We start from the raw sequence: 13,180 nt of genomic DNA on the forward strand, positions 1-13,180 counted from the left end.
TGATAAATTTCTAAATACAATGAAGACCATACTTAGTAACTCATTTCTTTTGGGATATACATGCATCCATCTTATAAACAACTAGAATGGCACATTTTCCCTCTACTCATTTTTTTGTTCTGTAAACAACAGTTAATTGAAATTACAGCACACTAATATATAGAGTAGCCTCAGATAGTTTATGTATCACTGGTATGGTAAGACTCTAAAAGTCCACTTGTCAAGAGGAATTAGGTTAATTAAAAATTAATAATCCCTATTCCCCCTCAGTAAGTTTGCAGATGACTCCAAGTTCTGCAGGAGCGTTGATCTGCTTGAGGGGAGGAAGGCTCTACAGAGGGACCTGGACAGGCTGGATCCATGGGCCAAGGCCAACTGTATGAGGTTCAACAAGGCTAAGTGCTGGCTCCTGCCCTTGGGTCACAACAACCCCATGCAACGCTACAGGCTTGGGGAAGAGTGGCGGGAAAGCTGCCCAGCAGAGAAGGACCTGGGAGTGTTGGTTGACAGCAGCCTGAATATGAGCCAGCAGTGTGCCCAGGTGGCCAAGAAGGCCAACAGCATCCTGGCTTGTATCAGGAATAATGTGGCCAGCAGGACTAGGGAGGTGATCGTGCCCCTGTACTCAGCGCTGGTGAGGCCGCACCTCGAATACTGTGTTCAGTTTTGGGCCCCTCACTACAAGAGAGACATTGAGGTGCTGGAGTGTGTCCAGAGAAGGGCAACGAAGCTGGTGAAGGGTCTGGAGCACAAGTCTGATGAGGAGCGGCTGAGGGAACTGGGGTTGTTTAGCCTGGAGAAGAGGAGGCTCAGGGGAGACCTTATCGCTCTCTACAGCTACCTGAAAGGAGGTTGTAGAGAGGTGGGGGTCAGTCTCTTCTCCCAGGTCACAAGTGATAGGACGAGCGGAAATGGCCTCAAGTTGTGCCAGGGGAGGTTTAGACTGGGTATTAGGAAATTCTACTTCACTGAAAGGGTTGTCCAGCATTGGAACAGGCTGCCCAGGGAACTGGTTGAGTCACCATCCCTGGAGGTATTTAAAAGACGTTTGGATGTGGTGCTTAGGGACATGGTGTAGTGGTGGACTTGGTAGTGTTAGGTTTACGGTTGGACTCGATGATCTTAAAGGTCTTTTCCAACCTATACGATTCTGTGATTCTGTAATTAGCTGGCACCAAAAATCCCCATGAAAAAGCAGCCCTTGACACAGTTAGTAGTAGCCAAGACAAGCCACAGCATGAGTTACATATGAAAACAGTATTGTAAAGTAAGTGAAAACCAGTCTTCAGCATACTGTTTAAGCAAAGCAAAAAATCTTTGCTTCCTGTCATACAAACACAGTATTTTAGGCAGTTCTTTCCTTACATAAGCCATCACAAGGTGCAAAACAAGGCACAAAGAGACAGAACTAGTTTGGATGTGGAATATATAACCCTTTTATATATATGTAATAATGTATAACAGGAAATAGAAGTTGAACACTGGCTATCCAGCTATTTAAAACAAAATTTCCAGGTGAAAACCATTGACAATTCTCAAATGATCAAGGTAAAATAATCCTGGAGGAAATTATAATTTGTCAAATAAAACATGAACTTTAAGTTCATAAATTTACAAGTAACGTGACCCAAATATCCTTAGGTCAGCTTTCACTACCATCACAAACTTGAAGAAAATCTGCTTGTACAAAACATGGAAAGGATTATCCCAAGAGTGATCTCAGTACACCCAATCTTAAATTTCTCGTTCAATGACTACACAAATGGTCTTTTTTCCTAAGTAGGTTTAAACTCCATGTTTCATTTATACCTTTTTCAGTCTCCCAAAACATAGAGGAAACAAGACTATTCCTAAACCCTGTAGCACTGTTTTTTCACACTCTTCAGGTTTTTTCTGCCAAACCTTGTTTTCTCTAAATGGTCTACAAAGTTACTAGGAAAGACAGCTATTTCTGACAGCTGCCACACTGCAATAGAGAATCGTTCTCCTTCCACCTTGCAAACTGGTGCAACTGCCAGACACGACCTGGTTCTTTTGAAAATTTTGTGGACACATCTGTTTGCCTAGCCTTTTTTCAATTAACTGTACTATAAACTCCTAAGGTCTCAGATGACCCAGCCAGAACCCTCTTCATCTTCTGTCATTAATGGTTTTACCATTCCTCTGTAAAATGCTAATGTCCTGTCAAGGGCATCCAGGTACCACAAAGATGGGTGCCTTACGAATTTATGTAATATTGGTATGACAAAAAAAGATATGATCTGCCTGATTTAAACAAAGTTTAGGAAGCAGTCTGTGCCTCTGTTTTGTATGCCAACTGTCAGTTAACATTATGGTTGATTCATAAACTGTGAAACAAGGGGTTTAAAATTCTAATACTGAAGATAATACCTTAATTAGAGCCCCATGAATTGAACTGTATACAAGTTAAATAGAGGAAACGTAACATTTAAAATCACTTCAAAAAAGTGGGCAATAGTCCATGTTACAATGCCAGCAGGTGAAGGACTTCCACCCTGAAGCAAATGCATCACCTGCACAACAGGATTAGCTCTTGGGTGTCTGATGGGTGTGGAATCTTTACTTGCGTTCTCCACCCAGTCACCCCCACCTGGGGCTACACAGTGTGCTGCTACCATGTAGTCAGGATGGCACAAAATTAACATGCACAGCACCGATATATAAAGCAAGACAGCTGCAGCTTCATCCTTAATTCATATTGCCTGAAGCTAGAAGACAGATTCAATCACACTGCTAATTAAAGGCCAGTATGTTACAAGTTCCAAGAAGTCCCAAAATTTTCTTAACTACCATCTCCCCAAAAAGATGCAAAAAAATCAAAGGAACTGGAAATTTTATGTCTAAAGTGAAAGCTATTAAATGACAGGATACTGTCCAAACTTACATCATATGAATTGGGAGTTAAACAACCAAACAGAATGGTCAGGATGTGAAATGACAGTGTGATTTGGGAACCTGAAAAGAAGGTTGCAACCTATAATCAAGACAAAACTCTTGCATATTTCCATTTTGAAATTTAAAAATGAGAAGCTGATCCTGCTCTTTTTTTAAACTAATACACAAAAGTGATTCTACTTAATTCAGTTCAGTAAGACCTGTATAAAAATCTGTGCAGAAGAAGAGACACTAAGCTGGGAAATTTGAAGCTTTAGACTGAGGAAAAATTTCTGAGAGGCCATAGTTGAAGACCAGAAACTGAAACCAGTTTGTATTCTGTGTCTTTTAGCTTTTGAACAGACAAATCTGACTGTTCCGTGTCCTACTTTCAATTATTAGGGGGAATGAGGAAGGGGGTTATTATCTCTGTTTCATTTACTATCAGAAACCCTGCTATTGCAAAAGAAAAACGCATCTAAAGTTTTTCATCCTTTCTATCAAAGATGGATGATCATGATAATGTTCACTGTACAGGCAGAAGCTTTAGCACCAGGGGAACTGCCCCTTTGAAAAATCACAGTTTAGGTTGCAGGATTACTCCAGGGTAAAGTCAGGAAAATTGCTCTTACATATTGGTTTCACACTATAATTTTATTCACAGGTGAAAATGTTTGAACTGAACTTTGGCATGTATATAAAGCTGTAGAGATATGCTATTACTCAGCTCATTATATTCAGTCACTATTCTTAACAGTAGAATTGTTCTGGTTTTGTGAAATTTCATACCTTCTCATTGAAAAGAAACATTAAGAAATAGATCTTGACTAACCTGCTTGTTTTCATTCTGATGAGCCTCAAGGAAGAGCTGTGTAAACACCTGTATTATGGTCATAACTTCGGGAGTTCCATCAGTTTCCAGCAGTGCATTCCTAAGCATTGAAAGTTAGATTATGACAGATCAGATAATTAGTCTGCCCGTCACACCACTGTTTACTGAAGAAAAAAAAAAAAAAAAGGTACATTCTTCGTATGTTGTAGATTCAAGCTGTGTCTGAGCTCATTATGCCAGTGTGGAAACTGATTGAAATACTAACTTTGCAGGCTTTTAAAATTTTATTTTTGCTTTAAAAAAACTCATATGCAACTCCTACAAATAAAGTAGATTTAGTAAGTATATACAATATACGTGCAGACACACATAGTTTACCCTACCAATAGGAAAAAAAAAGTGTAAAATTAAAAAAGAGACTACCACAACTTTATTAGGCAAATTTGGCATCTGAACAGTCTTACTGGGTTCAGAGCAACTATTCCCATGCCTACAGTTAAGAATACTTTAGTGCTTCACGGGACTGCATCCCATAGGCCATCTCAAATTAAGAGAGAAAGTACAATCTAGTACAATCTCCTGGGATATGGTACCTGGGGGTGGGGAGAGGAATCTTGACTTAAACTGTTAAATATAACACCCCTAGTGGAGCCAGGGAAACAAAGTGGTTGATGAAATTTAAAAGTTACATATTTAAAAAACTACAGAAGGAGACTGAACTTAAATAATACAGCTGCTGTTCAGTCACTGTGACTCCTTAGTGATCATTAAGCAACAAATCAGAAGCACAAACAGAAATGAGTGTATACCAAAGGCGTACTTCAGATCAGTAATTGCTACAGATTTAATTATGGCCCAATGCATTCCAATGTGCCTTCAATGGTGAAATCATAAAATCCACTCTGGAGGTTCAGGAAGGTGAATGCTTTAACTGGCCTTCTATAGGGCATAATGTAACCTTGAGCAAATGGAGCAGAAAAACGTATGGTCAGCAAAGTATAATTTTGATTCTCTTATTTGAAAGACATGTAATAGTAAGGAGAAAAAAATGTTCAAAGCAAGCTGCCACTGAGATATAAGTTTTTTATTAGAAACTTATTTCGTTCTTTCCATAATGATCTAAAAGATAAGAGCAACTAACATGTTACTGTAACAGAGAAATTTCACAAAACTACAGGCACATATAATCACTAATAAAACACAAGAAATAGTACACAGAAACTCAAAACAGTCTAGGTGTGTGGACTTCTGTATAGCCACACATAGCAACAAAATAAGCTTCTACTTGGGAAATAAAAGCACAAGTTAATATCCCTGAGATAAAACAATTTAGCCCAATCAACCTCAATAAAAAGCATGCAAATAGCAGGAAAGTTATTCCTGAAAGAGACGCAATGCTTAGATCTGTGCTTTTAACTGATTATGAACCCCCAAAATAAAAGGAGTTTTCTACCACCAAGTGTAGAAACATAACACAGTTTCCAAGCAATGAAGTACAAGGTCTTTGTCAGCAGCTCTCTAAAACCTCACATGCGACTACGTCTGGAATAGTATCTTAACATCTGCACACCACTCGATAATAGTTGGAAGGATGTCAGAGAAATACAACAAAAATGAATACAAAGCTGCAGAAACCAACTGGTCTGCAAAAGCCAGCTAACGTATAGCTTCACTTAATACCGAGAGGACCCGAAACGTAGTATTTTAAAAACATATTAAGGGTTTAATACCAACAATGTAGAGGAACAAGCACACTAAGTAGAAACAATGGAAAGCAAACAAGGAAGCAGAAATGTAGGCTGAGCAACAGGAAAACATGATGAATTTCTAAGATGATTTGGAACATTAATACAAGTGCAAAGTTTTATTAGGATATACTCTGCTGGACAAAGTCCTGCGTTATCTGAGAAACAGCACCTCATCCATTTCTACTGTCTACCAAATGGAAAGGGTGCAAAAGAGTTACATAGTCTCATGTTATTTTTAGAAAATATTTTATATATCATGACCCTAAATAAGCCAAGAAGCTTGTACAAATTTTGTCTCCCTACACCATCACAATATACAGCCTCCAGCCTAAAACATTAGTACAGGTTTGTTGAAGTCACATCAATTTTCAAGTGCATTTTGCTTTGGGAAAGTGGCTGGTCTCAACTATTCAGAAAATGCTAGCTGTGCTCAGACACTGGACCACAGCAGCAGAAAGGACTGCCATAGCAATATCTGCCGAGTGGTTCCACTCTCACAATACAGCAGTCTACAGTTTCTACAGCAAAAGCTCTTCTGTTAGTGCCTGCACAAACCTAAACATGCATACAGACACACAAATGCCCGAAACGTGTGCACCTGGGAGCCCTTTTTTCTTAAAAACACTTGATGAACAAAGAATGTCAGTCACTAAATACATTACTGTTGTATCGAAACTGTAATACTGATAACCCCGGCAGTAGATCTACTTAAAAAGAATGACAAAATAGTAAGTGAAGTGAAGAGAAAAAGCCACTGAAAACTGAGTACAAAGGACTGGAAGCCCCCATGTGGTAAACAATATGTATTGCTTCAAAATAATCTTAATGCAAAACAAAACTCATTATTAACAGGCAGATCGATAGTTTAATGCCATTAAGAGCACATCTGATATCAATCCTGAAGACTATTAACATAACATAAAAGAGGCTACACTGGTAAGTCCAAATGCTTTAGCTAAATGGGCCAAGTCGTTTCAGCAGTTATAATTTTCACCTCAAAATCATATTTCGATCACAAATCTCTACTGATGTACAAAATACATTATAAATTTTAAAGGCTAAAATACAATGTAGTCAACTGTATCAATTATTATTATAATGTAGCTTTTATGTAAAGTTCACAAGATTTTTAACATTTTTCATTATTTGCAATATATTACACAGAAGGGGAGACTAAGGCATACAGCTAAAGAGAAAGACATCCTGAAATTATAATACATCCCAGGTTATTATACTCCTTCTCATGAAGAAAACCTCAATGTATAAACTGATCATTTGAAACACTTCCCACTACAATTTCAAAACTTACTTGAAAATTTCATTAACAATTCTGAAAATGGCAGGATGGCTTGCTGCTTGTGGCTGTTGATAAACAAATGAAAGTTAGTCATTAATAAGAAACAACTTAAACAACCACCACTGTGTAACTGACAGCTTAACTCACAGATGCTATTACACTGCAATTATTAAACTGTAAATCTCAGATCAACTCTTACTAAACCCTCAGATTTTCTCAGGATTAGGTTCTTCAAAATAACTATATCAAAGTCATGGAAGGAGATCCACAGTGATACCAAGCAGCCTAAACAGCTGATAAATGCAAACACCTGGGATCCCAGACTGTTTATGACAACAGTCACTAAAAATACTAAAGGTGGTAGATAGAAAGAACAGGTTGTTGCAAGCAATTGCTGGAGGCAGGAGATAGGGAGCAGATTTACAAAAAGCTTTTTGTCTCCTCTTCACAGACAATCCCTTTTGGATGTGCTTTGAGATTCTTGCTACATCTTCAAAATTAAATTCCAGTAATTAAATTTATTTTCTCGCCTTTGTCTTTAATACCACTGCACACATTTTGGTCCAAGACATTTTTTCACAGTATTATCTTTTTCTGTGAATTTCAGAGTTGCTAGTACAAGCTAAATATCTCAGTGCATCAAAATGTATTTTTTTAAAAACTAGTGAATCTTTTTATCATGCTGCCACACAAGACTGTTTTAAGAAAGTTGTTCTGTTAAACATGGACTAACTAGTAAACACACTACTTTCTAATCCCATATTCTTAAATTCTAAGATTTCTCAGACTTTTATAGAGCACCAAGAATAAATAACTACTTACATATTCCCCAAAGTGTATTTGCCTAAGTTAAAAAACAGACTCACGCTTTGTGCTCCTGAAGTTAGCACCTGAAGATTTGACGAGAATATAGTTCTTGAACAATCTAGAGTAATGCATGTTTAATAAAATGCATTCTATAAACTTCAGGATGCATGGAAGGAACAGCATTTATAAACGGCATTTATTGTAACAGCTTTAAGTGCCTGACACACTATTCCAAAGAAACCATTTATGCATTTGTTTCAAGCTAAAAAGTACCAAGTAGAATATAATTTTTTCTTTTTAATTGCACACAGGCAGAATGAGGACTTTATATGATCCCTATAAGATAATGTCAGAAAATAAAGAAACAACCTTTAATACAAACTGTCTAGAAAAGCTCCTTGTTTCTCACAGTTGTCTTTGCCATACTGGAAATATTAGATGGCATCTCATTTTCATGTTTCACCACACTTTTTCTTTGTCACAGGGCTGTAGCTAAGTTGTCCTGTTGAACGTGTGCCATCTAGTGTTCGAGAGTATTTACAGCCAGTTGTTTGGACATGTGAAGAGCAGCATGAAGCTTGTTGCAACGCTGCTCTCCAAACTTCCACTGCTGGCAGGGGGAAAAAAAACTGGCTGGATGAGACAAAAAAGAAACACGTTCATATCTTTTTTTTTCTTTAAGAGGACAACTTGGACTAGACGATATCCAGAGGCGCCTTCCAATCCCAACTATTCTGCAATTCTGTGAAAACACCAGAAAGTGAGAAGTATGATTTTCAGTCCTCTGGGCTAAATTGTTGAATTCAGCCATTTCTCCGCTGTCTTTTAAGATTGTCTACCTACCTTTGCACACATACTTCTATGATGATGTGTCAGCCCTCTGTTGCTTATGATGGGTTGAGTATAAACTAGAAAGGGTCCATCAGCACATTCCCACACATATCAAGATCAAATAATAGCTCTTCTGAACAAGACCAAAATAAATGTGCTGTACGCAGCAATGAAAAACTTTCCACCCTTTCCTGCCAGACAGCAGCAATCTACAGTACTCACTACAAGAAACCTCCTAGCTCCTAGTATTTCATCTACACTACTGAAATCAACAGAATTTCATCACTGGTATTCGAAAGGGAAAACAAAAAAAACCCCAAACCCCACCACTGTTATCTAATTCCACAAGATTTTGGTCAATGGACTGCATGGAATTAATTTGCATGCACTCAAAGTAAGAATGCTATCATACTGCAAAAGTCTCCAAGGCAATTTGAAGATGTGCCTGTTGTGTGGCAGGACGAGAGCAGGCAGCACAATTCTGCTGCGGCCAGCAGCAATTCTGGAGTCTGGCAGGGATTATCAATTTCAGGAGGGATTCTCATAGGGTTTTCATGTTGTTGACCGTATCTCCATATTTTTTCAAAATAAAAAGGCATTTTACATTTTAATAATCTTGTCTGTGACTATGCAATATTTTTCATAGAAATCTCAGAAATCCAAACATGCTGTCTAGCAGAAGCTTGTTCCACCACCTTTAAAACATGCACAATACATATGACACAACACACACTAAATGAAAAAGATCCACACACAGGGAACTGGAGCTGCATGTGTGATACCATGATTACATATTTTAAGAATGTGTGCCTCTTCAGAAAAACCCCCCCCACAGAAACACTGAGATTTCTGAAAGAAATGAAACAGGAAAAATATACTGTAAGATGAAGTATTACAGACACAAGTTCTATAGAACTACGCTACTTTTATATCTGTATTATTAGAAAGAAGAATTGTAAACAACTAATTTACAACACAAAGCCAGAACTGAATAAAGAAATAAGAGAAATATGTTTGTGTCTACAGGTTGCAAGTAAATGGCACAAAGAGGAACAGACTAATAATCATATACTGCTTTTTATTCACATCATAGAAAGCTCTGTAACGACTGCAAGTAAGAGTAAACATAGGGAAAGGAATTGTGCCCAAGATCACACAGCAACAGATTTGAGGTGGTAACACTGCAAATACCTGTTCTCTTGACTTCCAGACTCATATGCAATTAATAGGACACAACACTTCTACGGTTAAACACATCTAGCTTTAAGAAAATACTACACTACTGTATTTCAAATGTTGTCTGTATTTCCGAATTCTATATTTACCTCTATTCCTGAATTTTATATTTATCAATTAAAAATTAGAAATGTCACTTCATTTTGTTCTTATATCAAGTGCTGAATGCATTTTTATTTTGAAGCATACACTTATTTTGAAAGCATGACCATCTTTTTACAGAGGCTTAAAAAGCTCCTGAATTCATCAACATTGTAAATAAATTAGTGTTCACTGTTTCAAAAGTTTTACCATAACAACACAGGTTTCAAAGACAGGCAATACTGAGGAAATTAATTGTAACTTAGCTGGAATATAGTACAACAAGAAAAAAAAGCTGCTCATTGTCTCTCTCTGTCCCTCCTCTTTTCTCCCTTGTTAATGCCTATTTCACTGGCACAGCTCCCATTGAAAGGTGAGTGTGGATCCAGCTAGACTCAAAACTTGGGGATAAGGCACAGCAAGAGGGCAATGCAAGGGCATGGGAACCAGAGCAGTCTCCAGCTTGGTATGCTGTCAAGCAATACGAGAGTTGCCATATCCCCAGTAAAACTGTATTTGCTCTGTAATGCTGAAGCGAAAATAACAGCAAGGGAGACCCCACAGCTAGAGCTTTAACTGCAGAGCACAATATAATTTCCGTTCTGGGTTGAACTTGGGAAAGTTGACAAGGTGGAAAACACAAAACGCAGCAATAACAGATGGTTTATAAAGAAGAAGCTGACAAATTTTAAGCCTTCTCAACCTATTGCACTTTTCTTGCAACATAACTTCAAAAGAAATAAAACTACTTTGGAAAGCTATCTACGAACTGAACACTTCACTAACACTGATTCATTCACATCTCTTTTTACATGCATTACATGCTTTAAAAATCTCTTTATATACATATCTATACATTTCTGGTAAAGCATAAAATTCTAATATGTGTATTTATTTAAATTTTAGTTGTTAACACACACATACAAACCTTGAAGTTACTTCTGAAAGGAAGACATCCACTCACCCACCAAATTCTGAAGAAGCTAAAAGACCATTTGTGATGGTCCCTTAATTTGTTTTTATTACTTCTGAATAACTATAGAATTTCCAACATTAATTCCAGTTCAGCCCTCAAACCACAAACCTAATAGCATACCATATAAAACACAAGTTAGTGGACCATCACACTACAATTACTCTTGGAATCAAAATATAAGAGTATGCATATCAAGTTTCTTTCATAATAGAAGTATGGTGGTTTACAACTATGTGGGTACCATAGATCTCTATGAGGGTTATGTACAGTTTGGTTGCTGTATCAAGATATTTTGTTTAGATAAATGACTCTGATAATGCAATTATGAAAGAGCTTATTGAAATTTCCTTCTTATCACATACTATAATCAAATCACTAACATATTTCTGCCTGTTTGTACTCTAGAGGTTTTCTTCCAAATAGAAAAAAATGTATAAATCAAGTTTTGTCTCATCATTCCATTTTTATTACCATATCCATAAGGCAAACAAGGGTCACATTCTACAAATACCATAATCCAACAGCCAAAAAATGCATACCCATATTCCTAAATAAATATTCAATTGTCTTTCAAGTGGGCTAAATTAATCATACTGTTGGATTCAAAGTGCTAACTGATCTAATGTCACACAAGTATCATTACAGTACCATGTACAAGTTGTACAAAATATCATTAAGTATTTTAGAACACAAATTCTGGATCAAATCTTTTCCTTCTATACTGCCTCTCTGAAGCTTCTCATCCTGTTGTTTTTAACTGGTATTCCATCTCCTATTTATGCACCCTCCCTCTTATCAATGCCCACTAATCAGGAATATCCATCTTTCAACTGCTTTCTTCTTTATGCCTGCATTCATTCCACTCCTTGTCCACAGGATGTCCTCTCTAAACCAGCATTTGAAGCTGTTGCACTGGTCTTTCCACTCTGTGAATATCTTATTTTGAAAGCGCAAAGTCTTTGGAGCAGAGGCAAGTAAGGACAACCTAAGTGTGCTAGAACAGTAATGTTCCATTCTTTTCAGGGATCAGGATGTGCAGACAAGGTAAACGTGAACATTGTTAATAAACAAGAATAAACCAATAATTTAAACAAAGATTTTACTTCTTTTTATGTATAACCTAGATATTTTTATTTTTTCCTCTGCCATGTGTGGTACCATATGCTGTATTCAACTCACAGTGTATCTGATCCAGAAGAAAAGGCTATATACAAGGCCTGTGCCTAATTTTTCTGTAATACCTAGATCCGCAGATGACATATGAAGTGCTGTTGACACCAAGTACTTACAAGATTTGCAAGGATTATAACAGATCCCTAAAATAGAAATTTGCAGATTCAATTAAAAAGGAAGAATATTTAAAGGTATCATTCTTTTCCTATCTAAAATACGTACTCTGTAAGCAGTCTCGGAGGCTGAAAATAAAATACCACGTGCCATTTTTTAGTTCTATTCAGTTTATGAAATACATAATTTAAATATATAGCACGCATGCTATTTCACACTGTAATTAACAATTAAATTTACATTTAGTGTTGCAAACTAGCTCATTATTTTGGAAAAGGTATTGTGTCATGTTTTCTCATAGGAAAGATTTTTGGTGCACTGCGTATGTAACAGCATTTGAAAACAAACTTTAATTACAGTTTAGCAGATGTTTTGTATTAAGAATTTTGTTCAGGTTTGCAAACAAAATGAAGTAACTAAGCAGTCCATAACAAAACAATCTACAAGGAATTTAAATTGTTTAAACTGCTAAACTCACAAGGGTACAGACACTGAAGTAAAAACAGATTCAAATCCTCCCTGGCCAAAGTTTATAATTTTTTAAGACAGAGGCAGGTACTCAGCACCCCCATCAGTCAGACTCTCGTCTCTTCATCCATTCTTCATCACTGGATGAAATCTTTTTTCTCTTCTAGCAATTCAGTGTAAAAACTAAAAATTTAGTGACATTTGTACTCAAGATTTGCCTTTGCATTAGCAAGTTATATTTCACGACAGCCATTTCCCACAAAGATGCTGACGTATCTGAAAACTCCCTGTCACTTTTGAAGCATGAAAGAGCAGTATCAACTGTACTACATGTTGCACATACCAGTAACGAATCTCTTATGACACAAGCCACTTCTTCCATTGAATTCAACTGAATGGAAACCAGCTGGTCTAAAAGATAGAATGTAGCTTTTTCAAGGCTTGGCAAATGACGCAGCCAGAGGCTGAGGACAGCTGATTCAGGGAGGGAGATCTTCTTCCTGGTTAGGGAGAAAAATACTGTTTTCCCTGGGAAACTGGAAGGAAGACAAAAATGCACCTTTTTTTTTTTTTTTTTCTTTTAAAGCACACTGAGGAAAAAGAAGACACAAAGATCAACCTGCAGCAAGAGAGAGAAAATCTTGTTTGCAGTACTCTCTTCAATATCAAATAAAGATGGCAAAGAATAACAGGGCATCACCATCATCTACAAGTGAAACCTT

General features: G+C 37.1%; 1 protein-coding gene across 3 annotated transcripts in view; it reads right to left on the minus strand.

Moving 5' to 3' along the window:
- Nucleotides 1-13,180, minus strand: part of FANCC (FA complementation group C) — a 92,738-nt gene that overhangs the window by 13,509 nt on the left and 66,049 nt on the right. For all 3 annotated transcript variants that reach the window (XM_072859430.1, XM_072859429.1, XM_072859431.1), the window contains 3 exons: nt 12,802-12,958; nt 6,785-6,837; nt 3,728-3,827 (listed from right to left, as the gene is read on the minus strand). In XM_072859430.1, the coding sequence (XP_072715531.1) occupies nt 3,728-3,827; nt 6,785-6,837; nt 12,802-12,958 (310 nt within the window). The remainder of the gene's footprint in view (nt 1-3,727; nt 3,828-6,784; nt 6,838-12,801; nt 12,959-13,180) is intronic.

The sequence above is a fragment of the Ciconia boyciana genome, chromosome 4 (assembly GCF_034638445.1).
Source record: "Ciconia boyciana chromosome 4, ASM3463844v1, whole genome shotgun sequence".
Classification (NCBI taxonomy): domain Eukaryota; kingdom Metazoa; phylum Chordata; class Aves; order Ciconiiformes; family Ciconiidae; genus Ciconia; species Ciconia boyciana.